Source organism: Amaranthus tricolor, chromosome 11 (genome assembly GCF_026212465.1).
Source record: "Amaranthus tricolor cultivar Red isolate AtriRed21 chromosome 11, ASM2621246v1, whole genome shotgun sequence".
NCBI lineage: Eukaryota > Viridiplantae > Streptophyta > Magnoliopsida > Caryophyllales > Amaranthaceae > Amaranthus > Amaranthus tricolor.
This window is the reverse complement of record NC_080057.1, coordinates 2,097,500-2,110,164: the sequence shown is the minus strand read 5'-3', so window position 1 is coordinate 2,110,164 and position 12,665 is coordinate 2,097,500. Positions and strand designations below refer to the sequence as shown.

General features: G+C 44.8%; 1 protein-coding gene across 1 annotated transcript; it reads left to right on the top strand.

Annotated features, from left to right (window-relative positions):
• Positions 1 to 5,095: 5,095 nt before the first annotated feature.
• Positions 5,096 to 8,847, top strand: LOC130826442 (uncharacterized). Its single transcript, XM_057692031.1, has 5 exons — positions 5,096 to 5,716; positions 5,872 to 6,594; positions 6,652 to 7,120; positions 7,235 to 7,532; positions 8,772 to 8,847. Exons 1-5 carry the CDS (start codon positions 5,096 to 5,098, stop codon positions 8,845 to 8,847), a joined length of 2,187 nt encoding a protein of 728 aa, XP_057548014.1.
• Positions 8,848 to 12,665: the final 3,818 nt, after the last annotated feature.

The following is a 12,665-nucleotide window of genomic DNA, read 5'->3' as shown; positions in this document are numbered from 1 at the left end:
TATTATTATTATTATTATTATTATTATTATTATTATTATTATTATTATTATTATTATTATTGTTATTATTATTATTATTATTATTGTTGTTGTTGTTTTTGTTGTTGTTGTTTTTGGCAAATAAAATTTATTAATGTAAAAAATAAAGCACACAGCACAAAATTCGAGCAAAGCCCAAATACAGAAACACGAAACCAAACACCATAATGCAAAAGTTAGTAGCCTATACAATGTACTAAGACAAGAAAGTAAACAAGTCCCTAAGTAAAACAAAGTTGTTGAGGCAACACATAATATCATAGCACAACATTACACAACATTTGATTGCAGGCCACGCGTGGACAAAAGCAACCCAAGTGGCAATCGGTAGCAGCAGCTCGATCAAAAACTGAACCAGCAACAGCCATCAACAACAGAGAACAAAAACATTTAGGAATCAAACTAAACTACACATTGAAATTCCTATATCAACCACCTAAAGATAACAAGCATAGAGCAACAACATTAGCAAGTCCCCTATAATCATCATCAGAACTATGAGTAACAAAGCAGCAAAGGATTCTCAAATCATTCAGTAACTCAAAGTGTGCAGCAGCAGGGAGATGTAACATTTTGCACGCCCAAAAAGGATCACAAGTAGATGTGAACATTCCTTCTTCTAGCACACAACAATGACAAATAACCAGTAGATATGGCTATTATTCTTAAACCAATTCAATCTTAAACCAATGCATGCATCCTTGATAAATCAAGCAAAATCAATGAGGAGACAAAAATATAATTGGGAAAAATATCATTTAGTTTTCATTCTACATAAAAGAACACTTGGTTGGAAATAAATCATGTACATTTGGAACTAAATCAAGATGAGTGTCACACCAACTGTTATCTTTATTTATCATGAATACTTTTAAATTTGAGTAGGATGCTATGAACATATTGAAATTATGAAGGAAGATCACATAAAATAAGCACCCAAAGAGTGATAGTAGAACAACAATTAGGAACAAAGCTACGGTGCAAGTCAGAAAGTAGAACAAAAACATATTTTCTTTTGATGACAACAATGCCACTAAAACACCATCCCATGATGAAATTGCAATCTGAAGCAATATAGAAGAAAGAAAGGCAGGAGAAGCAATCAAGCAAATCCTCAACCATGGAAGAAAAAAAAGAGACAGAAAAATCAAAAATCAATGAAAACAATAGTGAAAGTAGGAAAGATTAGGGAAAATACCTACTTTGTTTGGATTGTTCTTCGTTTCCTTCGTCATTAGGGCGAAACTAAATTGATGGTAGTTTGCAATTTGATATTCGACTCACTTTCTTTGTGTCATGGTACTACTTACTCAATTAATTTGTTTATTTAAGTAATTTGCATCATATTACCAAAACACCCCTTGACCTTTATAGTGGACTTTGACTGTTGGTCAAATGGGCTTTCTTTTGGATCTCCCACCTTCCCGTATGGCCCATAGGGTTTCTACTTCCAGGATACCCTAACTTTCCTCCTTGGAAGTAACTACCAGTTGGACCTAACTTTCCAGTCACCCACATTCTTTGGTCATCCTTCTTCTGGGGTGAATAACTGCCCACTACCTCCCACTCTCCATCATAACCATCAGCCACTGTTCATTACCCCCATGATCACCCACTCCTCCTCAACAATAACTTCCCTTTCCTTCATTATAAATAGGGGCTACCATCAAGAGAAGGGGGGCATCGGAAAATAATTCTCTCAAATATCCTTACTCATACCCTACCTCGTTAGCCTACCAAAAATTCCAATAACATCCACCACCGCATCTTCTTGCATTCAGTTATCAATCACTTACTCCTTATTCTCATATCTACGTTCTAACTTGAGCGTCGGAGGGGTTTTCCGGGAGATCACCCCCCGGACAAGGCTAACGTGTTGTTTTGTAGGAATTCAAGTCGCTTCCTCCCACGAGTCGCTCCTCTTGGTCATACTTCCACCTATCTCCAAGTATTTTGAGTGTCTTTTGCACTTCCTCGTTTCATCACCGAAACAGTTTGACGCCGTCTGTGGGGAACTAAACAAATAGTCATGGCTCCTAAGAAGAATCCCACACAAACTGCAACCGTGCATAGCACAGATACAGACACTTCCGCAGGTCACGCTAACAATCAAGCCGTGACTCGTCGTGATCTGGACATGCTAGCACGCAACCTTACTGCCGCTTTTACTGAACAGCTCCGCGCCGTCATAAATAATACTCCCACTCAACAACGAGTATTAGAAGATATGGCGGACCAAATTAAAAACTTGTAGGAACGAATCGAACCCCACCAGGAGGTACCAAAGTCCCACGAATCTCAAGATGGGAATTCGAGGACTTCCCACTCCAGCAGGCGTAATAAGAAAAGGCGGGAAAGATCGAGAACCCACACGGATGTTAGCAGGAGTGATCCACAGGACAAAATGTCCAAAACCGCCTCTCGAGATGCCCGAACCTTCCTAGAAAGCAAAAAGCATAAGGCATCCGAAAGCGTCCAGTCGCTGGTGGATCGACGGAGGCAGGAGAGGAAGAGGGCGCAGCTGGTAGGATCTAGCCATCCAGCAAGTCCTGTAACCATGCCGCGGAATGAAGTCGAGGTCAATATCCTCCCTGAAGATCCTACACCGATAATCTCCCCAATGGCTCCTGAAATACTAAACATTCCCAACCCTGGGAAAATAAAAATCCCAAATATGGCAGCATTTGACGGCACGTCGTGCCCCGAGGAACACTTGATGGCGTACAAGAATCTGATGGTGCTGCACACTACCAACCCTTCCTTGTGGTGTAAATTCTTCCCAACTACTCTTACAGGAGCAGCCTTGACATGGTACACCTCCCTTCCAAGAGGAAGTATCCACAATTTTGCCCAACTAGAAGGCAAGTTTCTGGGCCACTTTATAGCCTCAAGAAGGCAGGAGAAATCAAACTTCCACCTACTTAGTATCACTCAAATGGAAGGAGAGTCCATATCCTCCTATCTTAAGAAGTTTCATGAGGCGGTGCTAGAGGTGACGGATTTAGAGGAATCAGTCGCCTTAAACGCCCTAATCAACGGAATGAAGGCTCAAAGGCTCAAGTTCCAGTTGGTGGAGAGCCAGGTGAAGACATATGCGGAGGCCATGAAGCAGTGTCAAAGTTATGTCACAGCCTCCGAGATATGTCAGGCACATGAACCCAAGAGGGGGAAGTCTGACAAAAAGGACGTCGCAACTTCCCATCAATCCTCGAGGAACAGAGAAGAGCCCCAGTCGAGGAGGGAAGGAAATTACATGCCGCGTCGTCCCGCGCCCCCTTCTGACATGGGACCCCCACGATCCCGTCACATTTATACCACGAGAGGGGAATCCAGAACGCGCAATCTGTTAGACGGGGGAAACGACCCGATGTTTAATCGAAACAGAAGGGATATTTTCTTTGCCGTTCGAGACAAGTTGCCAACTCCACCTCCCACTACCACTCCTTCCGACAGGCGCAATTAATATTTGTGGTGTGACTACCACAAAGAGCACGGCCATACCCTTGCCCAATGTCGCGAACTCAAGCGCATCTTGCATCAATTGGCCGATGAAGGAAAGCTTTCCAGGTTCCTCAACAAGAGGGACTATGACATGGGAGGAGAAGCGAACAGAAGGCCGTGGAATCAAAGACGCGGATCCCCCAAGAGGGAGGAGGCAAGGCGCGAAAGTTCCCATACACAGAGGACCATCAACATGATTTTTGGAGGGTATACCGAGGAATATCCTACCGTTCGTGCCGCGAAAGAAAGCGTCCATACTCTGCTGAAAAGACCGACAGCGACCGTAACCAGCGGACCGGTCATGAAATTTGATGCCACGACCTCTCAAACGCTGCAACAGCCCCATACTGACCCTCTGGTGGTCACCCTCAAAATCGGACAAATGAAGGTCAAAAGGGTACTCGTGGATACCGGAAGCACGGCTGATCTCATTACAATGGAGTGCTTGAGAAAAATGAAGTTTGAGGAAAAGCACTTGCAGCCCCTAGATAAGCCGCTGATCGGGTTCGGGGGAAGTCAGGTCATTCCGCTAGGAACGATCATTCTCCCCGTGCGCGTAGGAGAAAGAAATGAAAGCAGGTCCATGCCAATACGTTTCACGGTAGTGGATATCACTTTCCCTTACAACGCCATCATGGGACTTCCCCTCATTAACAAAATCAAAGCTGCAATCTTTCCTCATCAACTCTTGCTGCAATTCAAGCGGGACGATGGGAAAGTTGGCATCCTCAAGGGAGATCAGGTAACGGCCCGCCAATGCCTCATAAACACTCTGAAGCGCGGACATTCCGCGACACCCGCCAAGAGGGAAAGGGAAAATCAAGACGCTCCCGCTGTCATGAGCGTGTATATGGAAAACCCTAGTACACATGAAAGGCCTCGCCCCATAGAAAGATACGAGGAAATAGACATGTTCGAGGGGAAGCAAGTCAAGATAGGGAAAGATCTTCCCGGTACGATTAAACAAGAAATCGTGGCCACCATTGCTGAGTTCCGCGACGTCTTCGCCTTCAGCACGGAAGAAATGCCTGGCATCCCTACTAGCGTCATGTGTCATAAACTTGACATAAGACCAGGCCACAAACCAGTGAAGCAAAAGCTGCGGCATCAAGGAAAATAGCGGACCGAGGCCGCCAAAGAAGAAGTTGAAAAATTGTTGAAAGCCGGATTCATTAGAGAATGCAAATACTCTGATTGGCTATCCAATGTCGTCCTCGTAAAGAAATCGAATGGCAAATGGAGGATGTGCGTCGATTTCACGGATTTGAATAAGGCATGTCCCAAGGACGACTATCCACTTCCAAAAATAGATCGCCTGGTGGACTCCACAGCAGGCCATGCGCTATTAAGTTTCATGGATGCCAATGCCGGATATCATCAGATTCAATTGGCGCCGGAGGACCAACCACACATGGCCTTCAATACTAGCATGGGTGTCTATTGCTACAAAGTCATGCCCTTTGGGTTAAAAAATGCTGGAGCCACCTATCAGAGAATGGTAAACAAGGTTTTTCAATCTTAGATTGGACGGAATTTAGAGGTATACGTGGATGACATGATAACAAAGAGCAAGCACGCAACTCAGCACGCCGCAGACTTGCGTGAAACATTCAATACCCTCCGCAAACACCAAATGAAGCTCAATCCGGACAAGTGCGTATTCGGGGTCACCGGAGGAAAGTGTCTCGGCTTCTTGGTAGACGAACGGGGCATCGAGGCAAATCCAGACAAGATTCATGCCATTCAAAACATGAGATCCCCCACCTCCGTAAAAGAAGTACAAAAGCTCACGGTGTGTATTGCTGCTTTAGGAAGATTTCTTTCAAAGTCTGCGGACAAATGCTTGCCTTTCTTCAAAACGATAAAGCAACAGAAATTCGAATGGACCGCGGAAGCAGAAGAGTCTTTCCGCCAGCTTAAGGAACACCTATCGGCCTTGCCAAAACTAGTTTCGCCCATCAACGGGGAAAAGCTAGTCTTATATGTCTCTGTCTCCGAATACTCGTTATCCGGAGTGCTTGTGGCGGAAAGGGAAAGGAAGCAGCTCCCAACATACAATGTGAGTCACGCATTCCGTGGCTCGGAGGGGAACTATTGCGAAGTGGAAAAGGTCATATTTGCAATAGTGATGGCAAGCAGGAAATTGAAGCCATACTTTCAGTCCAACCAGATCATTGTCCGGACTGATCAACCTTTAAAAAAGATTCTTGAAGGGAAAAACAAGTCGAGCCGCGTCACAGATTGGGCAAACCAGCTTGCAGATTTCGGCATCGAGTACGAACCTCGAACGGCAATTAAAGCACAAGCCTTGGCTGACTTTATTGCTGAAAGCACTTCCCCCCTCCTGCTGAACTTAATCAAGAATGGAAATTGTATGTAGACGGGTCTTCAACACAATCGGCGAGTGGGGCCGGGCTCCTCATTGTGTCTTCCGCCGGGGTTCGTATGGAAAGGGCGGTCAGATTCGAGTTCGCGGCGTCCAACAATGAGGCCGAATACGAAGCATTACTGATGGGGCTGAAGATCTGCTATGAGGCAAGGGCTAAAGAATTGGCCGCATTCTCTGACTCGCAATTAATAGTGGGGCAAGTAAAAGGGGAATTCGAGGCTAAAGATGATAGCATGAAAATGTACCTGCAGCAAGTGAAGAACTTTGTTCCAAAGTTTGACAAGTTCACGTTGGAACACATTCCACGATCCCAAAATGCCCAAGCCGATTCTCTAGCAAAACTTGCCAGCTCAGCAGATACTTCCGCGGCTCGTGGTATAATCTGGGAAGTGCTCCCTAACCCCAGCATCAATTTCATGGTCAATACCATCGACAGATCCGAAACATGGATGGGGCCATACGTGAAGTACTTGCAAGATCAGATGCTCCCCCAGGACGAGAATCAGGCCAAAATGCTCCAGAAGAAGGCCAAATGGTTCGAACTTCACGAAGAAACGCTCTATAAAAAGTCATACACACATCCCCTTCTGAAATGTGTTGCTCCTGAAGAAGGAAACTATATCCTACGCGAAATACACGAGGGTGGATGCGGAATACACCAGGGAGTGCGAACTATCATTAGCAAAGTCCTTAGAAGTTGATATTATTGGCCTTCACTCCAGAAAGACGCGGAAGAACTGATCCAACGGTGTCCTGAATGTCAGTATCACTCAAAGATAGGGAGGAAGCCCTCTAATTACTTGACCGTCTTGCAAGCCATCCTGCCCTTCGACAAGTGGGGTATGGATCTCCTCGGCCCCTTTCCACCAGCAAAGGGGCAGCGCAAGTTCATTATTGTGGCTATTGATTACTTCACCAAGTATGTAGAAGCAGAGGCTCTTAGTTCAATCACGGACAAGCAAGTCTGTCAGTTCTTATGGCGGAACATCATCACAAGATACGGCATACCCCGGGTGATCATAACAGATAATGGAAGGCAATTTGTCAGCAAAAACACCATCGAGTATTGCGACAAATTCCACATCCAAATCAGATTTAGTTCTGTCTCCAGGCCGCAAACTAATGGTCAAGTCGAGGCCGCCAACAAGGAGATACTAAATGGTATCAAAAAGAAGATAGAAGGGGTCAAGGGCAATTGGGATGAAGAACTACCCGAAATCTTATGAGCCAGTCGAACCACCGTCAAAGAGGCCACGGGGCACACACCGTTCTCTTTAGTGTACGGATCCGAAGCCGTACTTCCAGTGGAAATAGGAGTACCCTCTACAAGGGTCATCTACTACTCGTACGACGAGAACGAAGAAAGAAAAAGAGCAAACTTAGACCTACTACCAGAGACAAGAGGAAATGCACTGCTGAGATCGATGGCCCAAAAGCAGAAGATGATTCGTAGCTTCAACCGCCATGTGAAAACAAGACGTATTCAGGTCAATGATCTCGTCCTCCGTAAAGTCGAAGCTACTGGGAAGATAGCTGAAAAAGGAAAGTTAGGGGCCAACTGGGACGGACCTTTCAAAGTCACCCGCGTCATCAAACCAGGAACGTTCGAACTAGAAGACATAAAAGGGAAAAAACTACCCCGACCATGGAATGGAGACCACTTAAAGAAATTCTTCATTTAATAAAATTTGCAAGGGGCAATCAGTTACTAGTATCAGTCTTAGATCTTAGCAGCTTCATCAGTGACAGTCTTATCAGCATCAATCCGCAACTACCTTCATTCCGCAACACAGTTGCGTTGTCATTCGAAATCACTCCTGTCATCGTCATTTGTATTATCAATCATTTATAACAGAAGTTTCATTTTCAGATTATCCGGCTCTTATGTTCGCAAATACTTGGTAAAGATCTATTGCAAATCTTATTAAATCAGTAATATCCATAAGTCGGGCCCCTTGAGAGGGGTCCCATTATCAAATTATTCCAAGTCACTAACGAACTTGTGATATCTACAAGTCGGACCCTTAGAATAGGGTTCCAAGACCAAAAATCATTTGAAGCGTTCACCATCTGTTCGTAACATCGATAAGTCGGACCCCCAGTTTGGGGTCCCTGAGTTCAAAAATATTCTAAGTTTTTCACAGATGTTTCCCAACCGGGACATCGATAAGTCGGACCCCCAGTTTGGGGTCCCTGAGTTCAAAAATATTCTAAGTTTTTCACAGATGTTTCCCAACCGGGACATCGATAAGTCGGACCCCCAGTTTGGGGTCCCTGAGTTCAAAAATATTCTAAGTTTTTCACAAAGATGTTTCCCAACCAGGACATTGATAAGTCGGACCCCCAGTTTGGGGTCCCTGAGTTCAAAAATATTCTAAGTTTTTCACCAAGATGTTTCCAAACCGGGACATCGATAAGTCGGACCCCCAGTTTGGGGTCCCTGAGTTCAAAAATATTCAAAGTTTTTCACAAAGATGTTTCCCAACCGGGACATCGATAAGTCGGACCCCCAGTTTGGGGTCCCTAACTTCAAAAATATTCTAAGTTATTCGCCAAAATGCTTCCCCACCGGGACATCGACAAGCCGGACCCTTAAATTGGTTCCAAGGTCGAAGTTGTCAAATCTACAAGTTCAAGCCGTGACATCAATTAAAGGCTGTTTCCCGCCTAGTGAGGGAGAGAAGCCGCGGCCGATGAAAGAAAATTTGAAATACTTAAACAATACGTTGGAATCATCATTAATCATCAAAATAGTTCGGCGAACAAAGTAATTCTATTCAAGGTTACAAAAGTCAAAATTACAAAAATTTATATTACAAAAAACTAAACATTATCCAAAAAGGCATCGACGTCCCCCTCGGCGTCCTGGGTCGGCAACAGAGGAGATTCGGCCGCCCCCTCCTCAAGACTGGGAGTGAAGCTCACAAAATCTTCAACATTGAACGGCTCCACTTCAATCCCGGATAGCTCCTTGGACAAACCCTAGAGGTTTCTTCCTTCATCAATAAGGAGATTCGACAAGTCTAGGCACAAACTCTCCAGATGGGAAAGCGCCAAGTTTTTAGGGGCCCCCGAGGTCGAAGGAGGGGAGAGGGTTAGTTGATCCAGATCAAGGCATAACGCCTCCTTCTCAGCCGCGACATCAACCCTCTCCGACCAAGCCCTTGCCTCCTCCACATCCCAGTTGAGGTCCACCAGTACCGCCGACTCCCGTTCCAAAATTGGAGCTAGGTTGGCCAAAGCTTCGTTCCCCTTGAGATATGCCTTTTGTTTGAAGGAATCGAAGTCAATGCCTAACTCCGTGGCAGCCAGACGGTACCTCTCTTCAGTAATTGTGGACCCCGTGCCCACTATTTCTGCCGTCAGACTCCCTAAGAAACTCGACGCCTCCGGTTCGTCCAAAGTAAGCCAATCCCTAGCTATCCGGGCTCGTCTCCCTAAGCTGGTCTTATAAATCCGAGCCGCGGATAGCAAAGTCTTGAATTTGGCCGAATCAGTCGACACCTGTTCCAAAAGACACTGGTTCTGATGAACCAGTTTAGCGTGAACATCCATCAGGTGACCGATTTCGTGGCCGAGGGTTGCCGATTTATTGGAAGCCGCGTCCAGGCTCTCGACGGTCTCCTCCAGTTGCTTCCTCGCCCTCTCCCGCCACTGCTCAGTTCTGACTAAACGCTCCTTCAGCTCAGAGCATTTAGCCAACTTTTCTTTTAAGCCCGGCAGTTCATCTCGGAGCTTTTGAAGCTCCTCGTCCTGCTCATCGCAGCAGGAGGATAAGGCAGCCAGAGTCTCCCTGTCCGCGGCACTTTGGCGAGTGAGGTTGAGCTCAAAAGACAACCTCAGAAAAGCCTGCGAAAAGAATAAATCAAAATCTAACAGTTAAAACTCAAAGAGATGTAAGAGGAAGGAATTTACCTCAGCCGCGGAAACTTGGAGTTGACGGACCCTATCGGTGGGGGAAAGGGAATCCAATAGATCAACATCCACTTGGCTCCTCATGGGAGGAAGAGACTCTCTTTCTCTTCCTCTCCCTGTTCTTCGATTCCCTTTTCTTAGAAGGGATTACCCTCTGAGAGTCATCGGGAATATGGACCTGTCTCCTCTCCTCAAGGAGCCGGAGAGCCTCCTCTTCGCAGGGAACCTCATTCAGCCCCTTCTCCGCCGTTGCAGAATCCTATAAGAGAAAAAATTAGAAAGAATCAAAGAAATCCACTATAGTTCGGGAAGAGCGAAGAAAGTTATACCTTTGGCGGAAGAGGTAGAGGTTTCTCCGCGGGCCGTTGGATGGCCCCTTGAGCAAATCTCATGACACTAAATTTCTTCATGAGTTCCGGATCTTTTGCTCGAAGATTTTCCTTGGCTATTCCTGCAAAAACCACGAGTTAGAGACAAGCAAATAATAGAAAAAAGAAGGAAGGAGTCCGACAACTCTTACTCCGATCGATAGCCAAGCTGATGCCGAATGCTGAGAGGAGGTTTTCATTCTCCAACTCAAGACGACCTGGTATCCAGTTGAGCTGGACGTTCATGGGTTTCCTCCCCAGTTGAACGTCCATCTTTGCATACTCGATTATTACCGCATCGCTAAGAGAACATTGCGGGATACCATTATTGAAACCCGAAAGGTTGGGTTTGATGTCGAAGGAAGTCTTGATATTCCATCCTTCCGAATTGTAGAGGTAGGCAAATTTAGTCCTATACCCCTTTTGGTTATCAGGGAGGTCGTGGACTATCTTCAGTCCACGACGGTGGGTAAAAGTTATCCAGCCGCAGCCATATGATTGAGAATTACATAGGCGGGCTCTAAATATATATCTAAAGGCGGTGAGTGTTGGTGGCACGGCCAAAACTTTACACAAGATCAAAAATGCCACCATACAACCCCAGGCGTTTAGGTATAACTCGGGCACTGAAACGTTCAAAAACTCTAACACCTCCCTAAAAAACGGGTGAAGAGGAAACCTAAGTCCTAACTCAAAAGAGGGAAAGTATACAGCTATACAGTGTGGGGGAGGAAACCTAACAGTGTCATAATTCCCCGGGGTAGTAATGTTTATGTTGTCTTTCAAACCCCATTTTTGAGAGATGGCTTTCCGACGGTTGTCTAGGTCTCTCTTGGTTTGTAAATCTATGAAATAATTAAGGGGACCGCCGTTGGGAATGTAGAATGGAGGAGGAACTGACGCTGCGCTCTCCCTTCCAGAAGACTCGGCTCATCCTTCAAGGTTTTCCATATCTACATACAATAAACCTTCCAGGTCAGGATTTATTCGCGGCAAGTAATTGGGAAAGAAAGCAATGCTCACTTCCCAAGGAGCAGTTTTCATAATCTCCAGAGGGTATATAGGGGATACAGATGACTCATCCCTGGCTTTTATTGGTTCATAATAGGGGGTGATTCTCACTGAACTACTTTCGTCCGAATCATTCATTAATAACCCCTGTTTATTAAAACGTCTACATGCTACCAAAGGAATTTCTGTCGGGATATCCGAGTTAATGTCGATGTTAGCTATTATCTTATGAGTAGCCGTGACATCCATATCAATGAATCGAAAAATAGTAGGCGAAAATTTTGAAGGATTGGGGCTAATTTCATAAAATTAATTTAAAAATTAAATATTCAAGAACGCGAAGAACAATCTGAAGAACAGTTTGAAGATTAATTTGAAGAAATTCAAGAAATTTGAGGAAAGATTTGAATACCTTGAAAATATTTTGAAGATTTTTCAGAAACTTGATGAAATTCTGTCAGAATCCTTGAAGATCTTCGAGAGGATTGTCAGAAGTTTGAAGAAGGGATTGAAGATTCTCAGAGAGTCTCTCTCTACTTTCTCTTTCTAAGCGATATGAAGAATTGAGGGAATTAGTGTGTTAGGTGAAGAAGGAACTGTTCCAACCACCCTATTTATAACAGCAATAAATGCCTTTGGGACTTGATGCATTAAATGGAAAGGAGAATTCCAAACGGGAGCCAGAAATAAGATAAGTCGGACTCCCCATGAGGAATCGTAGGGGATTTTTCTAAAAATGTTCAACACTTTTCGTAAGGTCTACAAGTCGGACCCTCAATGGAAGGGAAATATTAAAATCTTTTAAGTATCAGTTCTTAACTATAGCCGGGAGATCGAAAAGTCGGATCCCCAATGTGAGGGGAACACCAAATTTCTCCAAGTATCCAGTTAACAACCTCTCAGGCAACCGTCGGGTCGATAAGTCGGACCCCCAAGGAGAGTGAGAATGTGGAAATTTGTTCTAAGTTTTTCAACATTTGAGCACGTCCGGGAAGTCGACAAGTCGGACCCTAAACTGCACCTCCAAGAACGAAAATTATTTAAAGTATGAAAAGTTACATATTCAGCTGTCCGACTTATGGATACGGCGAATGTCATGCCGCATTATCTTTGCTCTAAACCGTCGTTTGGATAAGGTGAAGTATTTCAGAGTCCGTATGATTGATAAGTCGGACTCCTTGGAACACTGTCATGGTGTAAAAAATTCTAAGTATGGTATAATCTGCCTTTATCCGTATGATCGAAGACACGGACCTGAATGCCCCTTCCGCGTCATAGGAAAGCTAGGGATATGTTTTGTGGTTTAGTATTAATAATATTCCGAAAGGTCGATAAGTCGGACCCTGAGTTACACTCCAGAACGAATGCGAATTATTCCGTGTTGGGATGTCCGCATGGTCGACAAGTCGGACCCCCAAATGGTCCTAGTTAAAGGTGAAAAA

Bases quoted from the DNA above. Each gene is read 5' to 3' on its own strand.
- LOC130826442 (XM_057692031.1), top strand. From the start codon at position 5,096: ATGATAACAAAGAGCAAGCACGCAACTCAGCACGCCGCAGACTTGCGT. The intron at 6,595-6,651 runs GTGCGAACTATC...CCTTCACTCCAG, and splicing joins GATGCGGAATACACCAGGGA to AAAGACGCGGAAGAACTGAT. The intron at 7,121-7,234 runs GCAATTGGGATG...CCGTACTTCCAG, and splicing joins GAAGATAGAAGGGGTCAAGG to TGGAAATAGGAGTACCCTCT.